The 21,777-nt window shown below is 35.8% G+C and overlaps 1 protein-coding gene across 1 annotated transcript in view; it reads left to right on the top strand.

Moving 5' to 3' along the window:
* The window catches only part of LARP1B (La ribonucleoprotein 1B), a 146,132-nt gene extending 126,850 nt beyond the window's left edge, over positions 1-19,282 (top strand). Inside the window, 5 exon segments of the mRNA XM_082642345.1 lie at positions 9,363-9,523; positions 10,054-10,198; positions 15,034-15,143; positions 15,885-16,012; positions 17,861-19,282. Coding sequence (XP_082498471.1) covers positions 9,363-9,523; positions 10,054-10,198; positions 15,034-15,143; positions 15,885-16,012; positions 17,861-18,106 — 790 coding nt within the window. The 3' untranslated portion in view covers positions 18,107-19,282.
* Positions 19,283-21,777: the final 2,495 nt, after the last annotated feature.

Raw genomic sequence — 21,777 nt, 5'->3', positions numbered from 1 at the left:
GAGCAAGATAAAAACCCACCAGACCTAACAAATGAAGAGGAAATAGGCAGTCTACCTGAAAAAGAATGCAGAATAATGATAGTAAAGATGATCCAAGATTCTATTTCCAAGATCCAAAATCTTGGACATAGAATAGACAAAATGCAAGAAACAGTTAACAAGGACCTAGAAGAACTAAAGATGAATCAAGCATCGATTAAAAACACAATAAATGAAATGAAAAACACTCTAGATGGGATCAATAGCAGAATAACTGACGCAGAAGAACGGATAAGTGATGTGGAAGATAAAATAGTGGAAATAACTGCTGCAGAGCAAAATAAAGAAAAAAATGAAAAGAACTGAGGACAGTCTCAGAGACCTCTGGGACAACATTAAATGCACCAACATTCGAATTATAGGGGTTCCAGAAGAAGAAGAGAAAAAGAAAGGGACTGAGAAAATATTTGAAAAGATTATAGTTGAAAACTTCCCTAATATAGGAAAGGAAATAGTTAATCAAGTCCAGGAGGCACAGAGAGTCCCATACAGAATAAATCCAAGGAGAAATACGCCAAGACACATATTAATCAAACTGTCAAAAATTAAACACAAAGAAATCATATTAAAAGCAGCAAGGGAAAAACAACAAATAACACACAAGGGAACCCCCATCAGGTTAACAGCTGATCTCTCAGTAGAAACTCTATAAGCCAGAAGGGAGTGGCAGGACATACTTAAAGTGATGAAGGAGAAAAACCTGCAACCAAGACTACTCTACCCAGCAAGGATCTCATTCAGATTTGATGGACAAATTAAAACGTTTACAGACAAGCAAAAGCTGAGAGAGTTCAGCACCACCAAACCAGCTTTACAACAAATGCTAAAGGAACTTCTCTAGGCAAGAAACACAACAGAAGGAAAATACCTACAATAACGAACCCAAAACAATTAAGGAAATGGGAACAGGAACATACATATCAATAATTACCTTAAATGTAAGTGGACTAAATGCTCCCACCAAAAGACACAGATTGGCTGAATGGATACAAAAACAAGACCCATATATATGCTGTCTACAAGAGACCCACTTCAGACCTAGAGACACATACAGATTGAAAGTAAGGGGATGGAAAAACATATTCCATGCAAATGGAAATCAAAAGAAAGCTGTAGTAGCAATTCTTATATCAGACAAAATAGACTTTAAAATAAAGACCATTAGAAGAGACAAAGAAGGACACTACATAATGATCAAGGGATCGATCCAAGAAGAAGATATAACAATTGTAAATATTTATGCACCCAACATAGGAGCACCTCAATACATAAGGCAAATACTAACAGCCATAAAGGGGGAAATCGACAGTAACACACTCATAGTAGGGGACTTTAACACCCCACTTTCACCAATGGACAGATCATCCGAAATGAAAATAAATAAGGAAACACAAGCTTTAAATGATACATTAAACAAGAAGGACTTAATTGATATTTATAGGACATTCCATTCAAAAATAACAGAATACACATTTTTCTCAAGTGCTCATGGAACATTCTCCAGGATAGATCATATCTTGGGTCACAAATCAAGCCTTGGTAAATTTAAGAAAATTGAAATTGTATCAAGTATCTTTTCCGACCACAATGCTATGAGACTAGACGTCAATTACAGGAAAAGATCTGTAAAAAATACAAACACATGGAGGCTAAACAATACACTACTCAAAAACGAAGTGATCACTGAAGAAATCAAAGAGGAAATAAAAAAAATACCTAGAAACAAATGACAATGGAGACACGACGACCCAAATCCTATGAGACGCAGCAAAAGCAGTTCTAAAGGGGAAGTTTATAGGAATACAATCCCACCTTAAGAAACAGGAAACATCTCGAAGAAACAACCTGACCCTGCACCTAAAGCAATTAGAGAAAGAAGAACAAAAAACCCCCAAAGTTAGCAGAAGGAAAGAAATCATAAAGATCAGATCAGAAATAAATGAAAAAGAAATGAAGGAAATGATAGCAAAGATCAATAAATCTAAAAGCTGGTTCTTTGAGAAGATAAACAAAATTGATCAACCATTAGCCAGACTCATCAAGAAAAAAAGGGAGAAGACTGAAATCAATAGAATTAGAAATGAAAAAAGAGAAGTAACAACTGACACAGCAGAAATACAAAAGATCATGAGAGATTACTACAAGCAACTCTATGCCAATAAAATGGACAACCTGGAAGCAATGGACAAATTCTTAGAAATGCACAACCTGCCAAGACTGAATCAGGAAGAAATAGAAAATATGAATAGATCAATCACAAGCACTGAAATTGAAACTGTGATTAAAAATCTTCTAACAAACAAAAGCCCAGGACCAGATGGCTTCACAGGCAAATTCTATCAAACATTTAGAGAAGAGCTAACACCTATCCTTCTCAAACTCTTCCAAAATATAGCAGAGGGAGGAGCACTCCCAAACTCATTCTACAAGGCCACCATCACCTTGATACCAAAACCAGGCAAGGATGTCACAAAGAAAGAAAACTACAGGCCAATATCACTGATGAACATAGATGCAAAAATCCTCAACAAAATACTAGCAAACAGAATCCAACAGCACATTAAAAGGATAATACACCATGATCAAGTGGGGTTTATTCCAGGAATGCAAGGATTCTTCAATATATGCAAATCAATCAATATGATACACCATATTAACAAACTGAAGAAGAAAAACCATATGATCATCTCAATAGATGCAGAGAAAGCTTTTGACAAAATTCAACACCCATTTATGATAAAAACCCTCCAGAAAGTAGGCATAGAGGGAACATACCTCAACATAATAAAGGCCATATATGACAAACCCACAGCCAACATCATCCTCAATGGTGAAAAACTGAAACCATTTCCACTAAGATCAGGAACAAGACAAGGCTGCCCACTCTCACCATCCTTATTCAACTTAGTTTTGGGAGTTTTAGCCACAGCAATCAGAGAAGAAAAGGAAATAAAAGGAATCCAAATTGGAAAAGAAGAAGTAAAGCTGTCACTGTTTGCAGATGACATGATACTATACACAGAGAATCCTAAAGATGCTACCAGAAAACTACTAGAGCTAATCAATGAATTTGGTAAAGGAGCAGGATACAAAATTAATGCACAGAAATCTCTGGCATTCCTGTACACTAATGATGAAAAATCTGAAAGTGAAATCAAGAAAACACTCCCATTTACCACTGCAACAAAAAGAATAAAATATCTAGGAATAAACCTACCTAAGGAGACAAAAGACCTGTATGCAGAAAATTATAAGACACTGATGAAAGAAATTAAAGATGATACAAATAGATGGAGAGATATACCATGCTCCTGGATTGGAAGAATCAATATTGTGAAAATGACTCTACTACCCAAAGCAATCTACAGATTCAATGCAATCCCTATCAAACTACCACTGGCATTTTTCACAGAACTAGAACAAAAAATTTCACAATTTGTTTGGAAAAACAAAAGACCCCGAATAGCCAAAGCAATCTTGAGAACGAAAAACGGAGCTGGAGGAATCAGGCTCCCTGACTTCAGACTATACTACAAAGCTACAGTAATCAAGACAGTGTGGTACTGGCGCAAAAAAAGAAAGATAGACCAATGGAACAGGATAGAAAGCCCAGAGATAAACCCATGCACATATGGTCAACTTATCTTTGATAAAGGAGGCAGGAATGTACAGTGGAGAAAGGACAGCCTCTTCAATAAGTGGTGCTGGGAAAACTGGACAGGGACATGTAAAAGTATGAGATTAGATCACTCCCTAACACCATACACAAAAATAAGCTCAAAATGGATTAAAGACCTAAATGTAAGGCCAGACACTATCAAACTCTTAGAGGAAAACATAGGCAGAACACTCTATGACATAAATCACAGCAAGATCCTTTTGGACCCACCTCCTAGAGAAATGGAAATAAAAACAAAGATAAACAAATGGGACCTAATGAAACTTCAAAGCTTTTGCACAGCAAAGGAAACCATAAACAAGACCAAAAGACAACCCTCAGAATGGGAGAAAATATTTGCAAATGAAGCAACTGACAAAGGATTAATCTCCAAAATTTATAAGCAGCTCATGCAGCTCAATAGCAAAAAAAACAAACAACCCAATCCAAAAATGGGCAGAAGACATAAATAGGCATTTCTCCAAAGAAGATATACAGACTGCCAACAAACACATGAAAGAATGCTCAACATCATTAATCATTAGAGAAATGCAAATCAAAAGTACAATGAGATATCATCTCACACCAGTCAGAATGGCCATCATCAAAAAATCTAGAAACAATAAATGCTGGAGAGGGTGTGGAGAAAAGGGAACACTCTTGCACTGCTGGTGGGAATGTGAATTGGTACAGCCGCTTTGGAGAACAGTATGGAGGTTCCTTAAAAAACTAAAAATAGAATTACCATATGACCCAGCAATCCCACTACTAGGCATATACCCTGAGAAAACCATAATTCAAAAAGAGACATGTACCAAAATGTTCATTGCAGCTCTATTCACAATAGCCCGGAGATGGAAACAACCTAAGTGTCCATCATCAGATGAATGGATAAAGAAGATGTGGCACATATATACAATGGAATATTACTCAGCCATAAAAAGAAACGAAACTGAGCTATTTGTAATGAGGTGGATAGACCTAGAGTCTGTCATACAGAGTGAAGTAAGTCAGAAAGAGAAAAACAAATACCGTATGCTAACACATATATATGGAATTTAAGGAAAAAAATGTCATGAAGAACCTAGGGCTAAAACAGGAATAAAGACACAGACCTACTTGAGAGTGGACTTGAGGATATGGGGAGGGGGAAGGGTAAGCTGTGACAAAGCGAGAGAGAGGCATGGACATATATACAGTACCAAACGTAAGGTAGATTGTGGGAAGCAGCCTCATAGCACAGGGAGATCAGCTCGGTGCTTTGTGACCACCTGGAGGGGTGGGATAGGGAGGGTGGTAGGGAGGCAGATGCAAGAGGGAAGGGATGGGGGAACAGATGTGTATGTATGACTGATTCACTTTGTTATAAAGCAGAAACTAAAAAAAATTAAAAAAAATTTTAAAAAGTCTAGGAACTGCAAACTAATTGATAGTAACAGAAAGCAGATGGTGGTTGCTTGAGGGGGAAGGGAGGAGTAGAAGGATTTCCAAGGGGCCTGAGGGGACTTTCCCAGGTGATAAATGTCATCACTTTCTTGATTGTGGTTATGGTTTCATGAGCATGTATGTGTATCTTTAAAAATTACATATAGGCTTAAATTGTGTACAGTTTATTGAATGAAATTATACCTCATTAAAGCTGTTAGAAAAAAAAAACCAAGAAAGAAACTGAAGCTAATAAACAAATTTGGCAAAGTTGCACTGTACAAAATACACATAAATCAGTTGTGTTTCTATATGCAGCATTGAACGATTTGAAAAGTAATTTAAGAAAGCAGTTGTATTTACATTAGCATCTAAAAATTAAATACTTAGGAATAAATCTAACCAAGGAGGTGAAAGACTTATACACTGAAAACTACAAAGCACATTGATGAAAAAATTATAGGAGACCTAAATAAATGGAAAGACAATCCATTTTCATGGATAGGAAGACTTAACATTGTTAAGACATTATTATAATCCAAAGTGATCTACAGATTCAACACAATCCCTACAAAAACTCCAATAGCCTTTTTCACAAAAATGGAAAAGCTGATCCTCAAATTTATATGGAATTGCAAGTAGCCCTGAAAAGCCCAAATTACCTTAAAAAGAAGAATAAAATTGGAGGACCAACACTTCCCAACTTTGAAAGTTACTACAAGGCTACAATAATTAAATCAGTATGGTCTTGGCATAAGGACAGACGTATAGACCAATGGAATAGAGAGTCTAGAAATAAAATCTGTCATATATGGTCAGTTTATTTTCTAGAAGGGTGCTGAGACTGTTCAGTGAAGGAGAGGGTCATCTTTTTAACAAACGGTTCTGGGAAAACTGTATATCCAATGTGTGAAAGGATGGGATCCATACTTTATACCAGATACCAAAAAAGTAAAATGGATCAAAGATCTAAACTTAACAGCTAAAACTGTAAAACTCTTAGAAGAAAATGTAGGGGAACATCTTTATGACCCTAGATTTGACAGTAGTTTCTTGAGCATGACACCAAAAACACAGACAATAAAAGAGAAAAATTGATAAATTTTACTTCATCATAATTATGAACTTTTGTGTATCAAAGGAAACTATCAGAGTGAAGAGACAACCTACTGAATAGGAGAAAATATTTGCAAATTATATATCTGATAAGGGGTTAATATTCCAAATATATAGAAGTCTCCCAAAAAACCCAATTCAAAAATTGGGAAAGGATTTGAATAGACATTTCTCCAGAGAAGATATACAAATGGCCAATAAACCCATGAAAATGTGTTCCATATCATTAATCATTAGAGAAATGCAAATCAAAAACCACAATGAGATATCTCTTCATACCCATTAGGATGGTGTTATGGACTGAATTGTCTCTCTGAAATTATATGCTGAAACCCTAACCCCCCTGCTTGACTGTATTTGAGATACGGCCTTTAAGGAGATAATTAAGGTTAAATGAAACCATACAATGGGGCCCTAATCTGACCTTATAAGAAGAGGAAGAGACACCAGAGATCTCTCTCTTTCTGCGTGTAGACAGAGGAAAGGCCATGTGAGGACACAATGAGAAGGTGGCTCTCTGTAAGCCAGGAAGAGAGGCCTCCCCAGAAGCCAACGCTGCTGGCACTATGATCTTGGACTTCTAGCCTCCAGAACTGTGCGAACATACATTTCTATTGTGTAAGCCATCTAGTCTGTGGTATCTTGTTTTGGCAGCTGAGCTGACTAATACAGATATGTATAATCAAAAAAACTGAAAGCAAATATTTGTGTGGATGTGGAGAAATTAGAACCCTGTGCATTACTCTTGGAAATATAAAATGCTGCAGCCATTGTGGAAAGCAGTTTGGCATTTCTCAAAATGGTAAAACACAGAACTAACACATGACCTAGCTATTTGACTCCTAGGTATATATCCAAAAGAATTGAAAAGAGGGAGTTGAACAGATATTTTTATGCCATGTTTATAGCAGCATTATTCATAATAGCCAGAAGGTGGAAACAACACTAGAGTCCATCAGCAGATGACTAGATAAACATAGTAGGTATATACATACAATGGAATATGATTCAACCATATAAAAGAATGAAATTTTGATTTCAGCTTCAACATGGATGGACCTTGAGAACATGCTTAGTGATATAAGGCAGACTGAGAAGGATGAATATAGTATGTTTCCACTTATATGAGGTACCTAGAATAGTCAAAGACAAAGTAAAATAGAGGTTACTGGGGACTGCAGGGAGAGGGAAAGGGGTTATTCATTATTTAATGGATAGAGTTTTTGTTGGGGATGATAAAGAAGGTTTTGGTAGAGGTAGTGGTAATAGTTATATAACATTGTGAATATTTAATGCTGATGAGTAGTACACTTAAGAATGGCTAAAATTACAAATATCATATATATTTTACAACACACACAAACTCCTAAAAAATAACCCAGCACTGGTTTCATTAGATAAGTGTTTAGGTATGAGTGGGAATTACTAGGCTCATGGCGACAAATACAAAGTTTCCAAAATTCTTATTTTTGCATGAAAGCTCGAATTTTTCCTGAACGTTACAGACTCATTTTGTTCATTTTCAAGGAAATGTCTGACACAAAACAAAGTCTGAATAACCATAATTTGTTGGCTATTCTTCTAATTAAAAATGGTATTCCATGAAAAAAACAGTTCAGCTCACAGTTTTATCACATGAGTGCTTTAAGACAACTGTTGTAGTTAGTACTGCTGTTACAAATATGCCATAGGCTGGGGAGCTTAAACAACAAACATTTATTTCTCACAGATCCAAGATTAAGGTGCCAACAGATACCATATCTGGTGAGGGCCTGCTTCCTAGTTTGCAGATGGCCATCTTGTTGTATCCTCACATGGCAGAGAGCAGAGAGAGAAGGAAGCTCTCTTGTGTCTCCTCTCATAAGGGCACTTATCCCACTCATGAGAGCTCTACTGTCATGACTTATTTACATCCTAGTACCATCACATTGGGGGTTAGGAATTCAACAAACATTTAGTTCATAACAACAGCCATCATATTTTTATATGCTGCAAAAGTGCTTTTCTCCCCCTAATTGTTATAAAAAACACATAGCATGAAATATTCACCATCTTAACCATTTTTAGGAGTACAGTTCAGTAGTGTTAAGTATATTCACGTTGTTGTGAAATATCTCCAGAATGTTCTCATTTTGCAAAACTAAAGCTTCTGTCCCATTTTGTGACACACAATGAGACGTACGCAAGTGTTAAGATTTCATAAAGTTAATATTTTTTTTTTGCTTCATCAAGGAACTCTTAAGGTGAAACTGGCATTAAAATTTTTTTTCAAGTACAAAGCAGTGAATAATATAACCACTAGTAAGTAAAGTTTGGTGCCACTGCCTCAGTTTGCATCAGCAGTTGTATACACCATTGTTTAGTACTATCAGTACAAATGTAAACACAGTGAAGAGGGCAAATAATGTCTAAGTATTGTTGTGAAAATAGTTTTGACCTTGCAGACTTTCTGAAAGGTTCTTGGGAACCCCTCCAAGCATCTACAGACCACACATTGAGAACCACTGATTTAGAGCAGTCTTAGGAAGATCATTTTGGTGGCAGTATAGAGGAGGGAGATTGAAAAAACAAGGAGACCAATTAGTTCAAGTGAAAGAGGAGGAAAGCCTCAATTTGAATAACAGAGTGAAGATGAAAAGGAAAAGATAGATACAGGTGAAATTTCAGAAGTGAAATTGATTTACAGAATTACAGGTATGTCTTTAGGATAATGAAAATATTGCCTTTGTGCCAGATTTTATCCACTTATTCAATTTATATCATTAACCTAATTACTCATGAAAATTGAAAATTTCCCCAGTACTATAAGAAAAATACAAATATAAACTAAATTAATAATGTATCTGGAAGAGAAGAGTAAGCTAGCTAGTCAGTTATCTGCTTCTACTTATTGTTTTAATTTGAGAATTTATGACCATGTCCTTTATCAACTTCTGAATTTACCCATGTGTTGAACATAGATAGCAATTCATATGTAGATCCGTGTATCATTAGTTTAGGAGAGTTTTAGGGACTAATGCCTTTTCCACTGCTCAGATTCTCAGTAAACAAATAGTACAAATTGGTTTAAACACTTGGTTCTTGATATTTCAGTTTGAAGTCTTTTTTCCCCCTCCTCAAACAGCAGTTCAAATGCTTCACCTTCAGAAGGTGCACCACTAGTAGGAAGTTATGGATGTACTCCTCATTCATTCCCAAAGTTTCAGCACCCTTCTCACGAACTTTTGAAGGAAAATGGCTTTACCCAACAAGTGTACCACAAGTATCGTAGAAGATGCCTAAGTGGTAAGAGCCTTCCTTTATATAGCTATCTTTAAAATTAAAACATAATACTAAAAAATTCAAGTTGTGACATTTAATATCAGGTTAAAATAGTCTTTTGTTATAATTGCCTTAAGTAAATGGGTTTATATATATTCTTTATTCATGTATTTTGTAGCTTAGACACATTAGGAAATAAAGCTTACTATATTCTTGTTACTATTGACAAATGCTTAAATTTTTTTTTTTTTTTTTTTTGTGGTACGCGGGCCTCTCACTGTTGTGGCCTCTCCCATTGCAGAGCACAGGCTCCGGATGCTCCGCGGCATGTGGGATCTTCCCGGACCGGGGCACGAACCCGTGTCCCCTGCGTCGGCAGGCGGACTCTCAACCACTGCGCTACCAGGGAAGCCCGCAAATGCTTAAATTTGAGCAGTAAGTCAGAAAATGGATTGTTTGTTCTTTGTTTAAAAGAAACCCAATTGGGGATTAATATGTTTCAGCTTTCTTTATTTTATGCTATGTAAAACATCTGCTGTTTTGACTTTTTCCAGAAAGAAAACACTTGGGAATTGGCCAGTCCCAAAAAATGAATACCCTCTTTCGTTTCTGGTCCTTCTTCCTCAGAGATCACTTCAATAAAACAATGTATGAGGAATTTAGACGACTTGCTTGGGAAGATGCAAAAGAAAATTACAGGTCAAATATTTTCTCATATTTTTACACTTCGAGGGAATTTTTTAAAAATACTAAAACTAGTACGGAAGTAGCCTGATTTTGAACTGTGAAAGTACCACGTGATAACTGGGAGAAGGACTGTGTTAGTTTTCTATTGCTTCATAGCAAATTACCCCAGAACGCAGAAGCTTAAAACAACAAACATTTATTAGTTCATAGTTTCTAAGGGTCAAGACTCCAGAAACAGCTTAGCTGGGTGGCTCTGGTTCAGTTCTCTCATAGGATTGCAGTCAAGGTATTGGACAGGGCTGCAGTCTCTGAAGACTTGACTCAGGCTAGAGGATCTTCTTCAAGCTCATTCACTTGGATATTGGCAGGAGGCTTCAGTACCTTGGCACATAGGTCTCCCCATAGGGCATTTCACGATGTGACTTCACCCAGAGTGAATGATCTAAGAAAGGGGGAGAATTTCCAAGATGAACGCTTCGGTGTCTTACTTAACCTGCACTTGAAAGTGACATCACTTCTGCCATATTATAGTGTTCACACAGACCAACCGTGGTATAATGTAGGAGGGGACTACACAAGTTTGTGGGTATCATGTTTGGAACCATGTTAGGGGCTGGTACAAAGGCCAAATGTAATTTGAAAGACAGATTTTTCTCTCTCTTGCCCCTACCATTACAGATTTCCCTTGGATGTGCATATACATCCCCAAATTGTTACATGCTTAGAGCCAAACCAGTTAAGATTCCTTGAGACAAGAAAAAATAAGGTCTCTCATGATACATCCTGACGCACCTGTTCAGTCTCATTTTTTCCTACTACAGTTGACTGTTCAACAATACCAGTTTGAACTGAATGGGTCCACTTATATGCAGAATTTTTTCAATAGTAAATACTACAGTACTACATAATCCATGGTTGCTTGAATCTGTGGATAAGGAACCGTGGATATGGAGAAACTGTGTATACAGAGGGCCAACTTTTAAGTTATACTCAGATTTTTAACTGTGGGAGGGTTGGCGCTCCTAACGTGCACGTTGTTCAAGGGTCAACTGTAGTCCTCTAGGCAACCGTGGTACTGAACTACATGTTCTCCAAATGAACTGAGCTCTCTAGCCTCTAGACATCTGTACATATTCTTACCTCTGCTTATTCTTCTCTTCATCCTCCCTCTGCTTTGCTAACTCTTCTTTTTGTCTAGGTTAGATCTTGCTTCCATGAGAAATGTTCAGGGGAATTTGTGCCAATAGGGCTGAATTGAGAACAGATCAAGAGGATGAGAAGGAACATGAAATGGATTCATGCAAGCTAAGCTATTCATTCTTGGGAAAAGGGAGGAAGGAAGATGAGATGGAAGAAGAAAAAAGATAATTTTCCACTCAATATTTACCTAAATTTACCCTTCTTCAGGTTCTAAAAATGGATTCCTCTTGTAAAGCTCAAATAAGAATCTATTGTTAATCAATATTGTGATCTTCAAGAGGAATACAAGATATGCAAATAAATTTCTTTGAAAAAAAATTTACATTTGCACTGACTTGTGTAAAAATAAAGCCCATTAATTTTCATCTAGAATCTTGATCTTGATCAGGAATGATAGATAAATGGCATGTGTACATCTTTTTCCCTCTTCTCTGTCCATTACTGACATCTCTAAATCAATCTCAGCATTGTTTAATATTATTCTTGAATTCAGATTTATAGTCTTTCTTATCACAGCTTTGATAGCTGCTGCCAGTTTATCAGAGTTGGCACTGAAGGCAATATTTGCCATTTCTTTCTTTCAAAACTTTTTATTTTATTTTGGGGTATAGTTGATTTACAATGTCGTGTTAGTTTCAGGGGTACAGCAAAGTGATTCAGTTACACATATACATATAATCCATTCTTTTTCAGATTCTTTTCCCATATAGTTTGAGTTCCCGGTGCTAGTAGGTCCTTGTTAATTATCTATTTTATCTACAGTAGTGTGTATATTGTTAATCCCAACCTCCTAACTTACCCCTCCCCTCACCTTTCCCCTTTGGAAAACAAACCATAAGTATGTTTTCAAAGTCTGTGAGTCTGTTTCTGTTTTGTAAATAAGTTCATTTGTATCATCTTTTTAGATTCCACATATCAGTGATATCTATATGATACTTGTCTTTGTCTGACTTACTTCGTATGACAATCTCTAGGTCCATCCATACTGCTGCAAATGGCATTATTTCATTCTTTTTTTATGGTTGAGTACCATTCCATTGTATATATGTACCACATCTTTATTCATTCATCTGTTGATGGACATTTAGGTTGCTTCCGTGTCTTGGTTATTGTAAATAATGCTGCTATGAACGTTGGGGTGCATGTATATTTTCAAATTGTAATTTTCTCCAGATACATGCTCAGGAGTGGGATTGCTGGATCATATGGTAGTTCTATTTTTATTTTTCTAAGGAACCTCCAAACTGTTCTTCATAGTGGCTGATCTAGATGTTCTCATTCAAACTGTGTTTTGCTACTCTTTAGTGGGTTGTGAAATCAATTTAGTGGTTCTGACTTACTTAAAAAAATAGAAAATATCAGACTGCACTGAACATAGTAAGGTTAATATGTTTTACAATTCATACATAAATACAAATTTAATTATTTACAAAACATATATGTTTTTATGTACACACGTATATATGTGAGTGTTGTGTTGACTTGGTCACAAGGTAAAATATTTTTCTTACTATTGGACTTAGAAAAGTTTGAAAGCATTTGTTATAATTAATCTCAGCATATTTTGCTGTTTATGCAAACAATTTCCGTTTGTTCCTCAGGACTTTCTATAACTTTTCTGATCCCATTTCTACCCAAGTCTAGATTGGGAGTTCCTCTTCTTTGTTCCTATGGTATTCTGTGTATGTTTATAATAGCTTAACATACTAACTGATACATAGTAAGTGCTCAATAAAGGGTTACTTTTATTAGGAAGAAGATCAGTACTGAATATATCCATTGACTAACATTAGCAGTAGGATGGTTTCAAGAAGAAAGGAGAGAAGTAACATTAATTACATACATATCTGCAATGTGCCAGCTCTGGTCTAAGTGCTTTACAAATATTATCTATTATTGAAAAGTAGGATATTATTATCCCCATTTTTAGAGAGATGATTATAAGCCTAGAATTCAAATGTAGTTCTTTCTGGTTCTCAGCCTTTTTGTTTTCTACTCATCTAAGCTGTCTCACAGTGATTGGTCAGTGAGTAAATGACAACTGAGAGACTGATCATTTGCCCCTGCTCTTTACTCCAGGATTTATGCTGCATATTTAGATTGTATTATTAATGTCATATTTTTGATCTTTGGAATTAGTTTGCTAAAAAATAAGACTAGAAATCCAGATATTGTAGTAGTCAGTTGGCCTTTACCAAAAATCTAAGAATCCTAACATTCCTCTAAAATGTCATTTACTTGATAAAACCTAAAATTTCTCAATCCTGCTTTCCAGAAAGAAAGAAAGAAGCCTAGGCTTCACCCCCAGAGATTATGATTTCATTGGTTTGGAGTGGAGCCTGGGCATCAGCATTTTTTTTAAAAGCTTCCTAGATGGTTCACATATGTAGTCGAGGTTGAGAACCACTGGTATCAATATAATATCCCATAAGAGGAGTATTAAGACAGGTTTGTCATTCTGAACTGTTGTTCCTTTAGTACTCAGTCCCCTTAGCCTCAGTCATACAAGCTCAAGGAATAGTGTCATTTATGGCTACCAAAGGAAAGGGCTCAGGTTAGTGTATGGTTGATAGTCCTGCATTCCTCTTGCCATCTTACCAAGAAACCTGTTTATTCTTCCAGAGAGACCGTCACTCTCTATCTTGTAAATAAGCTGGTTACAGAGGACATATGCATGCATACACACACACACACACACACACACACACACACAGATACACATCCTTCTTCCTGTGAATAATGGTTGGGCAGTATTATGATACCAGGAATGAAGAAATATAGCCTCTCCTCCACTGAGGCACCCAGAATGACTTAAGGATTCTAAATGAGGGATTTTCTAAATTGCGACATGCTTTATTTGAATGAGCTAGATTGGTCACTTTACTGCTGTCCATTGACCTTGTCCATGTCCACTCTCATGGGTTCTGCTCATCACCATTAGTTGAAGGTTGAGCCCATGTAGTTTCTTGATCCACTGTCCAAAACTTGTCTCAGTTTCTTTAGATAGCTGTAAGAAGAAACAAATTTTTCTGATTTATGCAGTGATACAATTCTTTTGGCAAAATATCTTTTATTTCATATACTTTATAAGCAGGAAGGCTCTCTTAGGAGACATTTAATTAGGTTTGTCCCTTTATAGTTGAATGGGTCAACCACACCTAGAGTCTATGGCCCAAGAGTATGGTCTTTATCTTCCTAGAGATTATGTTCGAGTATTTAATACCATGTACTAACACACTATTATAAGCCTTGGTTTGGGAAAAAATCTAAAACATTGCCAATGTGTCACTAAATCTTTTGAAATACCAGGGAAAAATACCAGGGAGTTCTTCAGAAATGCCAGGGAGAGATCCTGTGTCTGTTCAAAGAAGCCATAGTGTAGTTGTCCAAGGGCTGCCTCTTATTTTGCATATTCCCAGTATACCTCCATGAGATGCTATGCCTGAGTCAACAAAAATAGCAAAGCCAGCTGTAGATTACTAATTACCACTTCAGCTAAAAATCTGCGTACTAAAAATTACATACATTTGAACACTTTTGTTTGAGATTATTTGTGTCATGTTTTCCTGTATCAGTGCTGTTAAATATGACTATTTGCATTGTCATAGGAAAAAATTTATTATAAACTTTTTATTTTCTTCCCACAGGTATGGATTAGAATGTCTGTTCAGGTTTTATAGTTATGGACTGGAAAAAAAATTCAGACAAGAAATTTTTAAGGATTTCCAAGAAGAAACCAAAAAAGACTACGAATCTGGTAAAACAAAACAATAAACTTATTCTATTTGGAAATTGTAAATCTGAGTCTGTCAATAAATAGGGAGTTTGTAACTTTTTTTTAGGGCAGACTATTTAAGACTTTCAGGCCACTATTATGGTTTGTGATGAAGGATAGAGCACCATATAGTATGAAGGTCTTACTTGTGAGATGTTGGAAAATAGCCACTCTGAAGTATTTCCTTTATGGATTTGTATTTTGTCTTTATTCATTTGACACACATGACTACTCACTGATGTTCCATTACATGAAAATTCTATGCAACATGAGCAAGTGTGATTGGAAAGGTGGAATAGCACAGTGAGTAACAGTGCAGACTCTGGGCTAGATCCCTAAGTCTGAATCCCATTTCCCCTACTTTGTAGCTCTGTGGCCATGGGTAAGTTACTTAACCTTGTTAGAAAAACAAACAAAGAAAAAAACCCCAAAACCTTGTTAGCCCAGTTTACTCATCAGTAATATACCCAAGAGCACCTATATTACAGGGTTGTATATAGTTCAAATTAGTTTAATATACAATAAACCACTTAAATAATACCTGTTACATGGCAAATGCTCAATAAATGTTAGCTGCCATTATTCATTACAATGTCTTATCTTCAAGGTCTAGATAAAGTGTACATAGAAGACATGGTTTAATGCTGGTAGGATCATATCCAATATGAATCATTTTTTAAAGATTCTGTATATTTTATCATGTATGTTCTTCTTTGTTATTAGGTCAGCTGTATGGATTAGAAAAGTTTGGGACTTATCTAAAATATTCTCAATCTAAGACACAGTCTATTGACCCCAAACTTCAGGATTACCTCTGTAGCTTTAAGAAGTTGGAAGACTTCCGTGTTGATGTAAGTTTTAAGTCCTTTCCCCTGTATTATTTTTATTACTCTTATGCTTGAACTATCAGTGACTTTCTTAAGTTTAATTTTATAATTTTTATTTTTTAAATTTAATTTTGAAAATTTAACTTTCCAGTTTTGAAATCAAACTTTAAAAGAGGTGCAAAAATAGTATAGAGAATTCCCATATATTCTGTTTACCCAGAGTCCCTAAATGTTAATATCTTACATAACCATGGAGCAATGGTCAGTTCACTTTAATTTTGATATGCATGATAAACATTTTATGGATTTAGTAACTTTTATGTGGATATGTTACTCATTTCTCACTAGCAGTTTTTATTTATTTTTATTTTTTTTAAGATTTCTTTATTATTTATTTATTTTATTTTATTTATTTTTGGCTGCGTCGGGTCTTAGCTGCAGCACACGGGATATTCGTTGTGGCACACAGGCTTCTCTCTAGTTGTGACATGTGGGTTTTCTCTTCTTTAGTTGTGTTGTGCAGGCTCCAGGGCCTGTGGACTCTGTAGTTGTGGCGCGCGGGTTCCAGAGCATGTGGGCTCTGTAGTCTGCAGCATGCAGGCTCTCTAGTTGAGGCACATGAGCTCAGGAGTTGTGGCACATGGGCTTAGTTGCCCCACAGCATGTGGGATCTTAGTTTCCTGACCAGAAATTGAACCCGCGTGCCCTGCATTTAAGGTAGATTCTTTACCACTGGACCACCAGGGAAGTCCCCTCACTAGCAGTTTTTAAATTTTTCACTTTTTATGTACTTGTATCCTATAGTTTCCATAACACGTGCTCATGTAACATGGATTTATGGTTCCCCACATAATAAAATTAGGGCAAGAATGTTATGTGCATGTGTAGAGACAGGAGAATAGGCTTTAGACAATTTGATTTCAAGAGGAAAAGGAAAACATTTTAAGAAAAGAAGGGGATGAGCATAATAAGATAAAGGAAAAGGAGAAAGAAGAGAAGAGAGAAATAAGGAAAGAAGAATCAAAAAGAGCAGAAAAGAGAGAGGTGAAAGGAAGGCTAGGTTCATCTCTGCTTAGTATTATAATTAGTTTGTCTTTTGTAGTTTTGTGTAAATAGATTTGATAGCCAAGGGATGGAGTTAATAGAAGTGCCTCCATCTCTGGAATTAAAGAGCTGTGTTTCAGACTTCCCTGGCGGTTCAGTGGTTAAGACTCCGCACTTCCCAATGCAAGGGGCACAGATTCGATCCCTGGTCAGGGAACAAAGATCCCTCATGCCTTGCAGCATGGCCAAAAATTTAAAAAAAAAAAAAAAAAAAAAAAAAAAGTTATGTTTCTAGAGTGGTCCAGCCTGTTCTGTCACCAGATGTCCCTGCTTTATAATACTAGTGATTTTTGCCCTATCTGAACAGAAGCCAAGAATTCAGACCTCTGCTTTTAAACTTGTGTCATGTTTTCCTGTATCAGTGCTGTTAAGTATGACTATTTGCATTTTAAATACTGTGGAAGTTTGGAGAAGGAAGGGGTTAGAGTTATAAATGCTTTGCAACTGACAGAAGTTGTATAAAGAAGAAAAATGGTCTCTCTGAAACATTTTCCCAGAGACAACGAACCCAGCCTTACGCTTATGCCCTACTATTTAGTTCAAGCCCTAAAACATAGGAGTAGCTTAATAAACATGTTGAATGAAAGAATTGACTGATAAGGAGGAAATTTAAGTTTAATACCTTAAATTGCTGTTAAGTTTTCATTATACTAATAAAATTTACTGAAGTGCCGGCATAGTTTCCCTTGTTAGAAAAGTCTGGCCTTAGAAAGTGAAGGGAGGAAAAAATAGTAAAATCATCACTATGTTGTCTTTCATAATTTGCAGCCCCCTATAGGTGAGGAATTTGGAAGAAAAAAACATTCATCTACTTCTGGTGAGGAGAGTAATCGTCACAGATTTCCATCTAATTCCTCTACAAAGTCACCGAGTGCTGCTAAGCCTACACCTGACAATCAGCTTCGGATCCCAACAAACTCTCCCAGGAGGAATACTTCACAGCAGTCCAATGACAATTCACACCAGAACAGTGCTGCCTCAGTCTCAACACATGGTGAACTGCCTGAGAAATAGACTCTTATGAAAGTTGTTTGCCCTTGAAATCAACATTTACATCAGTATTTATTGGGGGAAATCCTCTGATGTTTAATTGTGATAATCAGAAAAAAGAAAAAGGAAGAAAAATGGCAGCATTTTTTTCTAGAAAGATAAATTCTAAAAACATTTTCCCTGATTTCACAAATAAGTATAATTTTGGTAACTTTTTTTTTTTTTTTGCGGTACGCAGGCTTCTCACTGCTGTGGCCTCTTCCATTGCAGAGCACAGGCTCTGGACGCGCAGGCTCAGCGGCCATGGCTCATGGGCCCAGCCGCTCCGCGGCATGTGGGATCCTCCCTGGCCGGGGCACGAACCCGTGTCCCCTGCATTGGCAGGCGGAATCTCAACCACTGCGCCACCAGAGAAGCCCTTGGTAACATTTTATAGAGATCCTCTAGTAATATATTTTGGTCTCAAATATATTTTTGAAATAATATATTTCATTTTCAAAGCCATTGTTTATAAGAACAGCATTCCTTAAATATACACAAAAACAACACAAGGAATGCCTAACATTTCAGCTCATACTTCTTAAAGAAGATATAGTATGTTATAGTCATCTATTCTATAGAGCTTTCTTAAAGAATACAATAACCCCACTGTCAATTCATATTTGAACTTATCAAAAACAAAGGACAAATATGTATATGTTTTTTAAATTCAGAAAAAGAATGTGAAATGATACATTTGCTTTTCTTTTAGATTTATAGTTTAAAGAAAACTTTTTTTTTTTACAAAAGTAGAAATATATTGCAGTTATATTGAAGTATATGCACTTTGGATATTGGGTTTTGCTCTTTTCCGCATTAGTCATACCTCATGATTTCCATAGTTATTGTTGTGTTGATATGGAGTGTTCTGAATTGGCATCAGCCAGTTACATATTAGAAGAGATTTACTTTTTGTGACTATATAAACCTGCACAAGTAATTGAAAACTGAGCTGGGATTGGTTGGAATACTGTCCTAAATTAGTTAAATCTTGCACTGTTTTGAATGCATTTGCTGTTTGTACATCTGCAGGTATGTATGTCACAAGTAATCAGATTATATTCAGTTTAAAAGGAGTACCTTTTTGTGTCCTTTACTTCTGTTTTATGCTTATAAAAAGTGTTTTCAAGAAATGAATTTACTTCTAATTTTTATTGCTGTTGCAACTGATGTAAATGATAGTTTCAGTTTTTGTGGGAATTAAAATAAATCACTTATTCTAAATTATTTGAATTTATTTTTAATTATTTTTGTTTAGAATACAGCAGAAAAGCTGTAATTTTCAAATTCTGCTAGTAGAAGACCACTGTAGTGGGTGGGCCAAAAGTTTCGTTCAGTTTTTTTCTATAAGATGGCTCTAGTAGCACTTAGTTGTCTTTAACTTTATTTGAAACAATTTTGTTAGATTGTATGTGACAGCTGTCAGATCAGCCTGCATTTAAAAAAAGACTTACCAAAATTGGTGAATTTTTGTGTAGCCATTTAAATATTGAAGCTGGAAGAAAGAAAGCAATATTTTCAGCATATTATGCTTTATTATTTCAAGAAAGGTAAAAATGCAACTGAAACACACAAAAAGATTTGTGCAGTGTGTGAAGAACAAGCTGTGACTGATCAAACATGTCAAAAGTGGTTTGTGAAGTTTCGTGCTGGAGATTTCTTGCTGGATAATGCTCCACGGTTGGGTAGACCAGTTTAAGTTGGTAGGGATCAAACCGAAAAAATAATTGAGATCAACATTATACCATGCGGAAGATAGCTGACATACTCAAAATATCCAAATCAAGCGTTGAAAATCATCTGCACCAGCTTGGTTATGTGAATCGCTTTGATGTTTGGGTTCCACATAGGTTAAGTGAAAAAAACCGTCTTGACCATATTTCCTCATGTGAGTCTCTACTGAAACGTAATGAAAATGTTCCGTTTTTAAAACAAATTGTGACAGGCGATGAAAAGTGGATACTGTACAACAATGTGGAATGGAAAAGATCTTGGGGCAAGCGAAATGCACCACCACCAACCACACCAAATGCCGGTCTTCATCCAAAGAAGGTGATGTTGTGTGTATGGTGGGATTGGAAGGGAGTCCTCTATTATGAGCTCCTTCCGGAAAACTAAACGATTAATTCCAACAAGTACTGCTCCCAATTAGACCAACTGAAAGCGGCACTCGATGAAAAGTGTCCAGAATTAGTCAACAGGAAATACATAATCTTCCATCAGGATAACGCAAGGCTGCGTGTCTATTTGATGACCAGGCAAAAATCGTTACAGCTTGGCTGGGAAGTTCTGATTCATCCTCCATATTCACCAGACAGTGCACCTTCGGATTTCCATTTATTTCAGTCCTTACAAAATTCTCTTAATGGAAATTAAAAATTCCCTGGAAAACTGCAAAAGGCACCTGGAACAGTTCTTTGCTCAAAAAGATAAAAAGTTTTGGGAAGATGGAATAACGAAGTTGCCTGGAAAATGGCAGAAGGTTGTGGAACAAAAAGGTGAATACGTTGTTCAATAAAGTTCTTGGTGAAAATGAAAAATGTGTCTTTTATTTTTACTTAAAAAACCGAAGGCACTTTTTGGCCCACCCAATATGTTGTGAATGAAGTTTCAGTGTTAAACTTACATCCATTTTTATTTAGCTTATATGTTTTCTTGTATTGGCAAGAAGCAGCTAGTTTAATACACTAAATTTATTATTTTCTTTTTGGTGTCTTGTTCTTATAGAATGACAGTATTGAAATACATATCTTCTTTGGATAAGTGGACTATTCTTTAGTAAATAAGAAATTTTCATTAGGTTATTTCCATGAATAAATGATAATCTGACATTTTATGATATTTAATATTGGGGAGGTCATTTTGATATTTTAATTTTAAGAAAGAGTCAAATTTGAATATTCAAAAATATACTTAGATCTTGGAAAGAGAATGCAAGACAACAATTAGATTTAGAATAATAAATTTTAAAATGTTTTCTTAAGTGCAGATGTAGTTCTGGCTTTTCAGTGAGGAATTTCCAAACCATGCTTATTAGCTTTAAGCGGTCTCTTGAACTTACCTAAAATTATCTAAGAATCTTTCTCAGTATCTTTTTTGTGTTGAACACATACATCTGAAACCTGTTTTTAACCTAAGATTACTTCCACTCACCTAAATATGCAAATGTAAATTTGATTGGAAAATTGTATATTTTATATGAAAATACAGTAATCAAGAGTTTTGTGATGTGTAATAAATTAGTAATTTTATCATATTATTTTGATTATAAAAACCATACATGTAAATTAGGAAATTTAGAAAAGCACAAAGAGGAAAATACTTCTTTAAAAAAGAAAAAAAAATTGGTATCGTAGTATTCTAGCATATGGATGTGCCATAGTTTACTAAGCTGAGTCGCCTATGGTTGAAATTTTACGTATGGCCAGGTTTGGGCTGTTACAAACAACAATTTAATTAATGATATCCCTACAGATAAATCTTTGTGTATAAACTTGGAGTTATTGCCTAGCATAAATTTCTAGAAGTTGAAATTCTAAGTAAAAATGTATTCCCATTAAACGTACTCTAGAATGGTTGCACAGTTTACAATTTTACCAACAGCATCTGCTTTTCTATGTCCTCACCAAAACTGGTTATTATATATCTTTCTCTTT

This window comes from Mesoplodon mirus, assembly GCF_964341445.2.
Source record: "Mesoplodon mirus genome assembly, chromosome: 2".
Taxonomy (NCBI): Eukaryota; Metazoa; Chordata; class Mammalia; order Artiodactyla; family Ziphiidae; genus Mesoplodon; species Mesoplodon mirus.
Note: the sequence above shows the minus strand (reverse complement) of the source record. Positions and strands in the feature narration are given on the sequence as shown.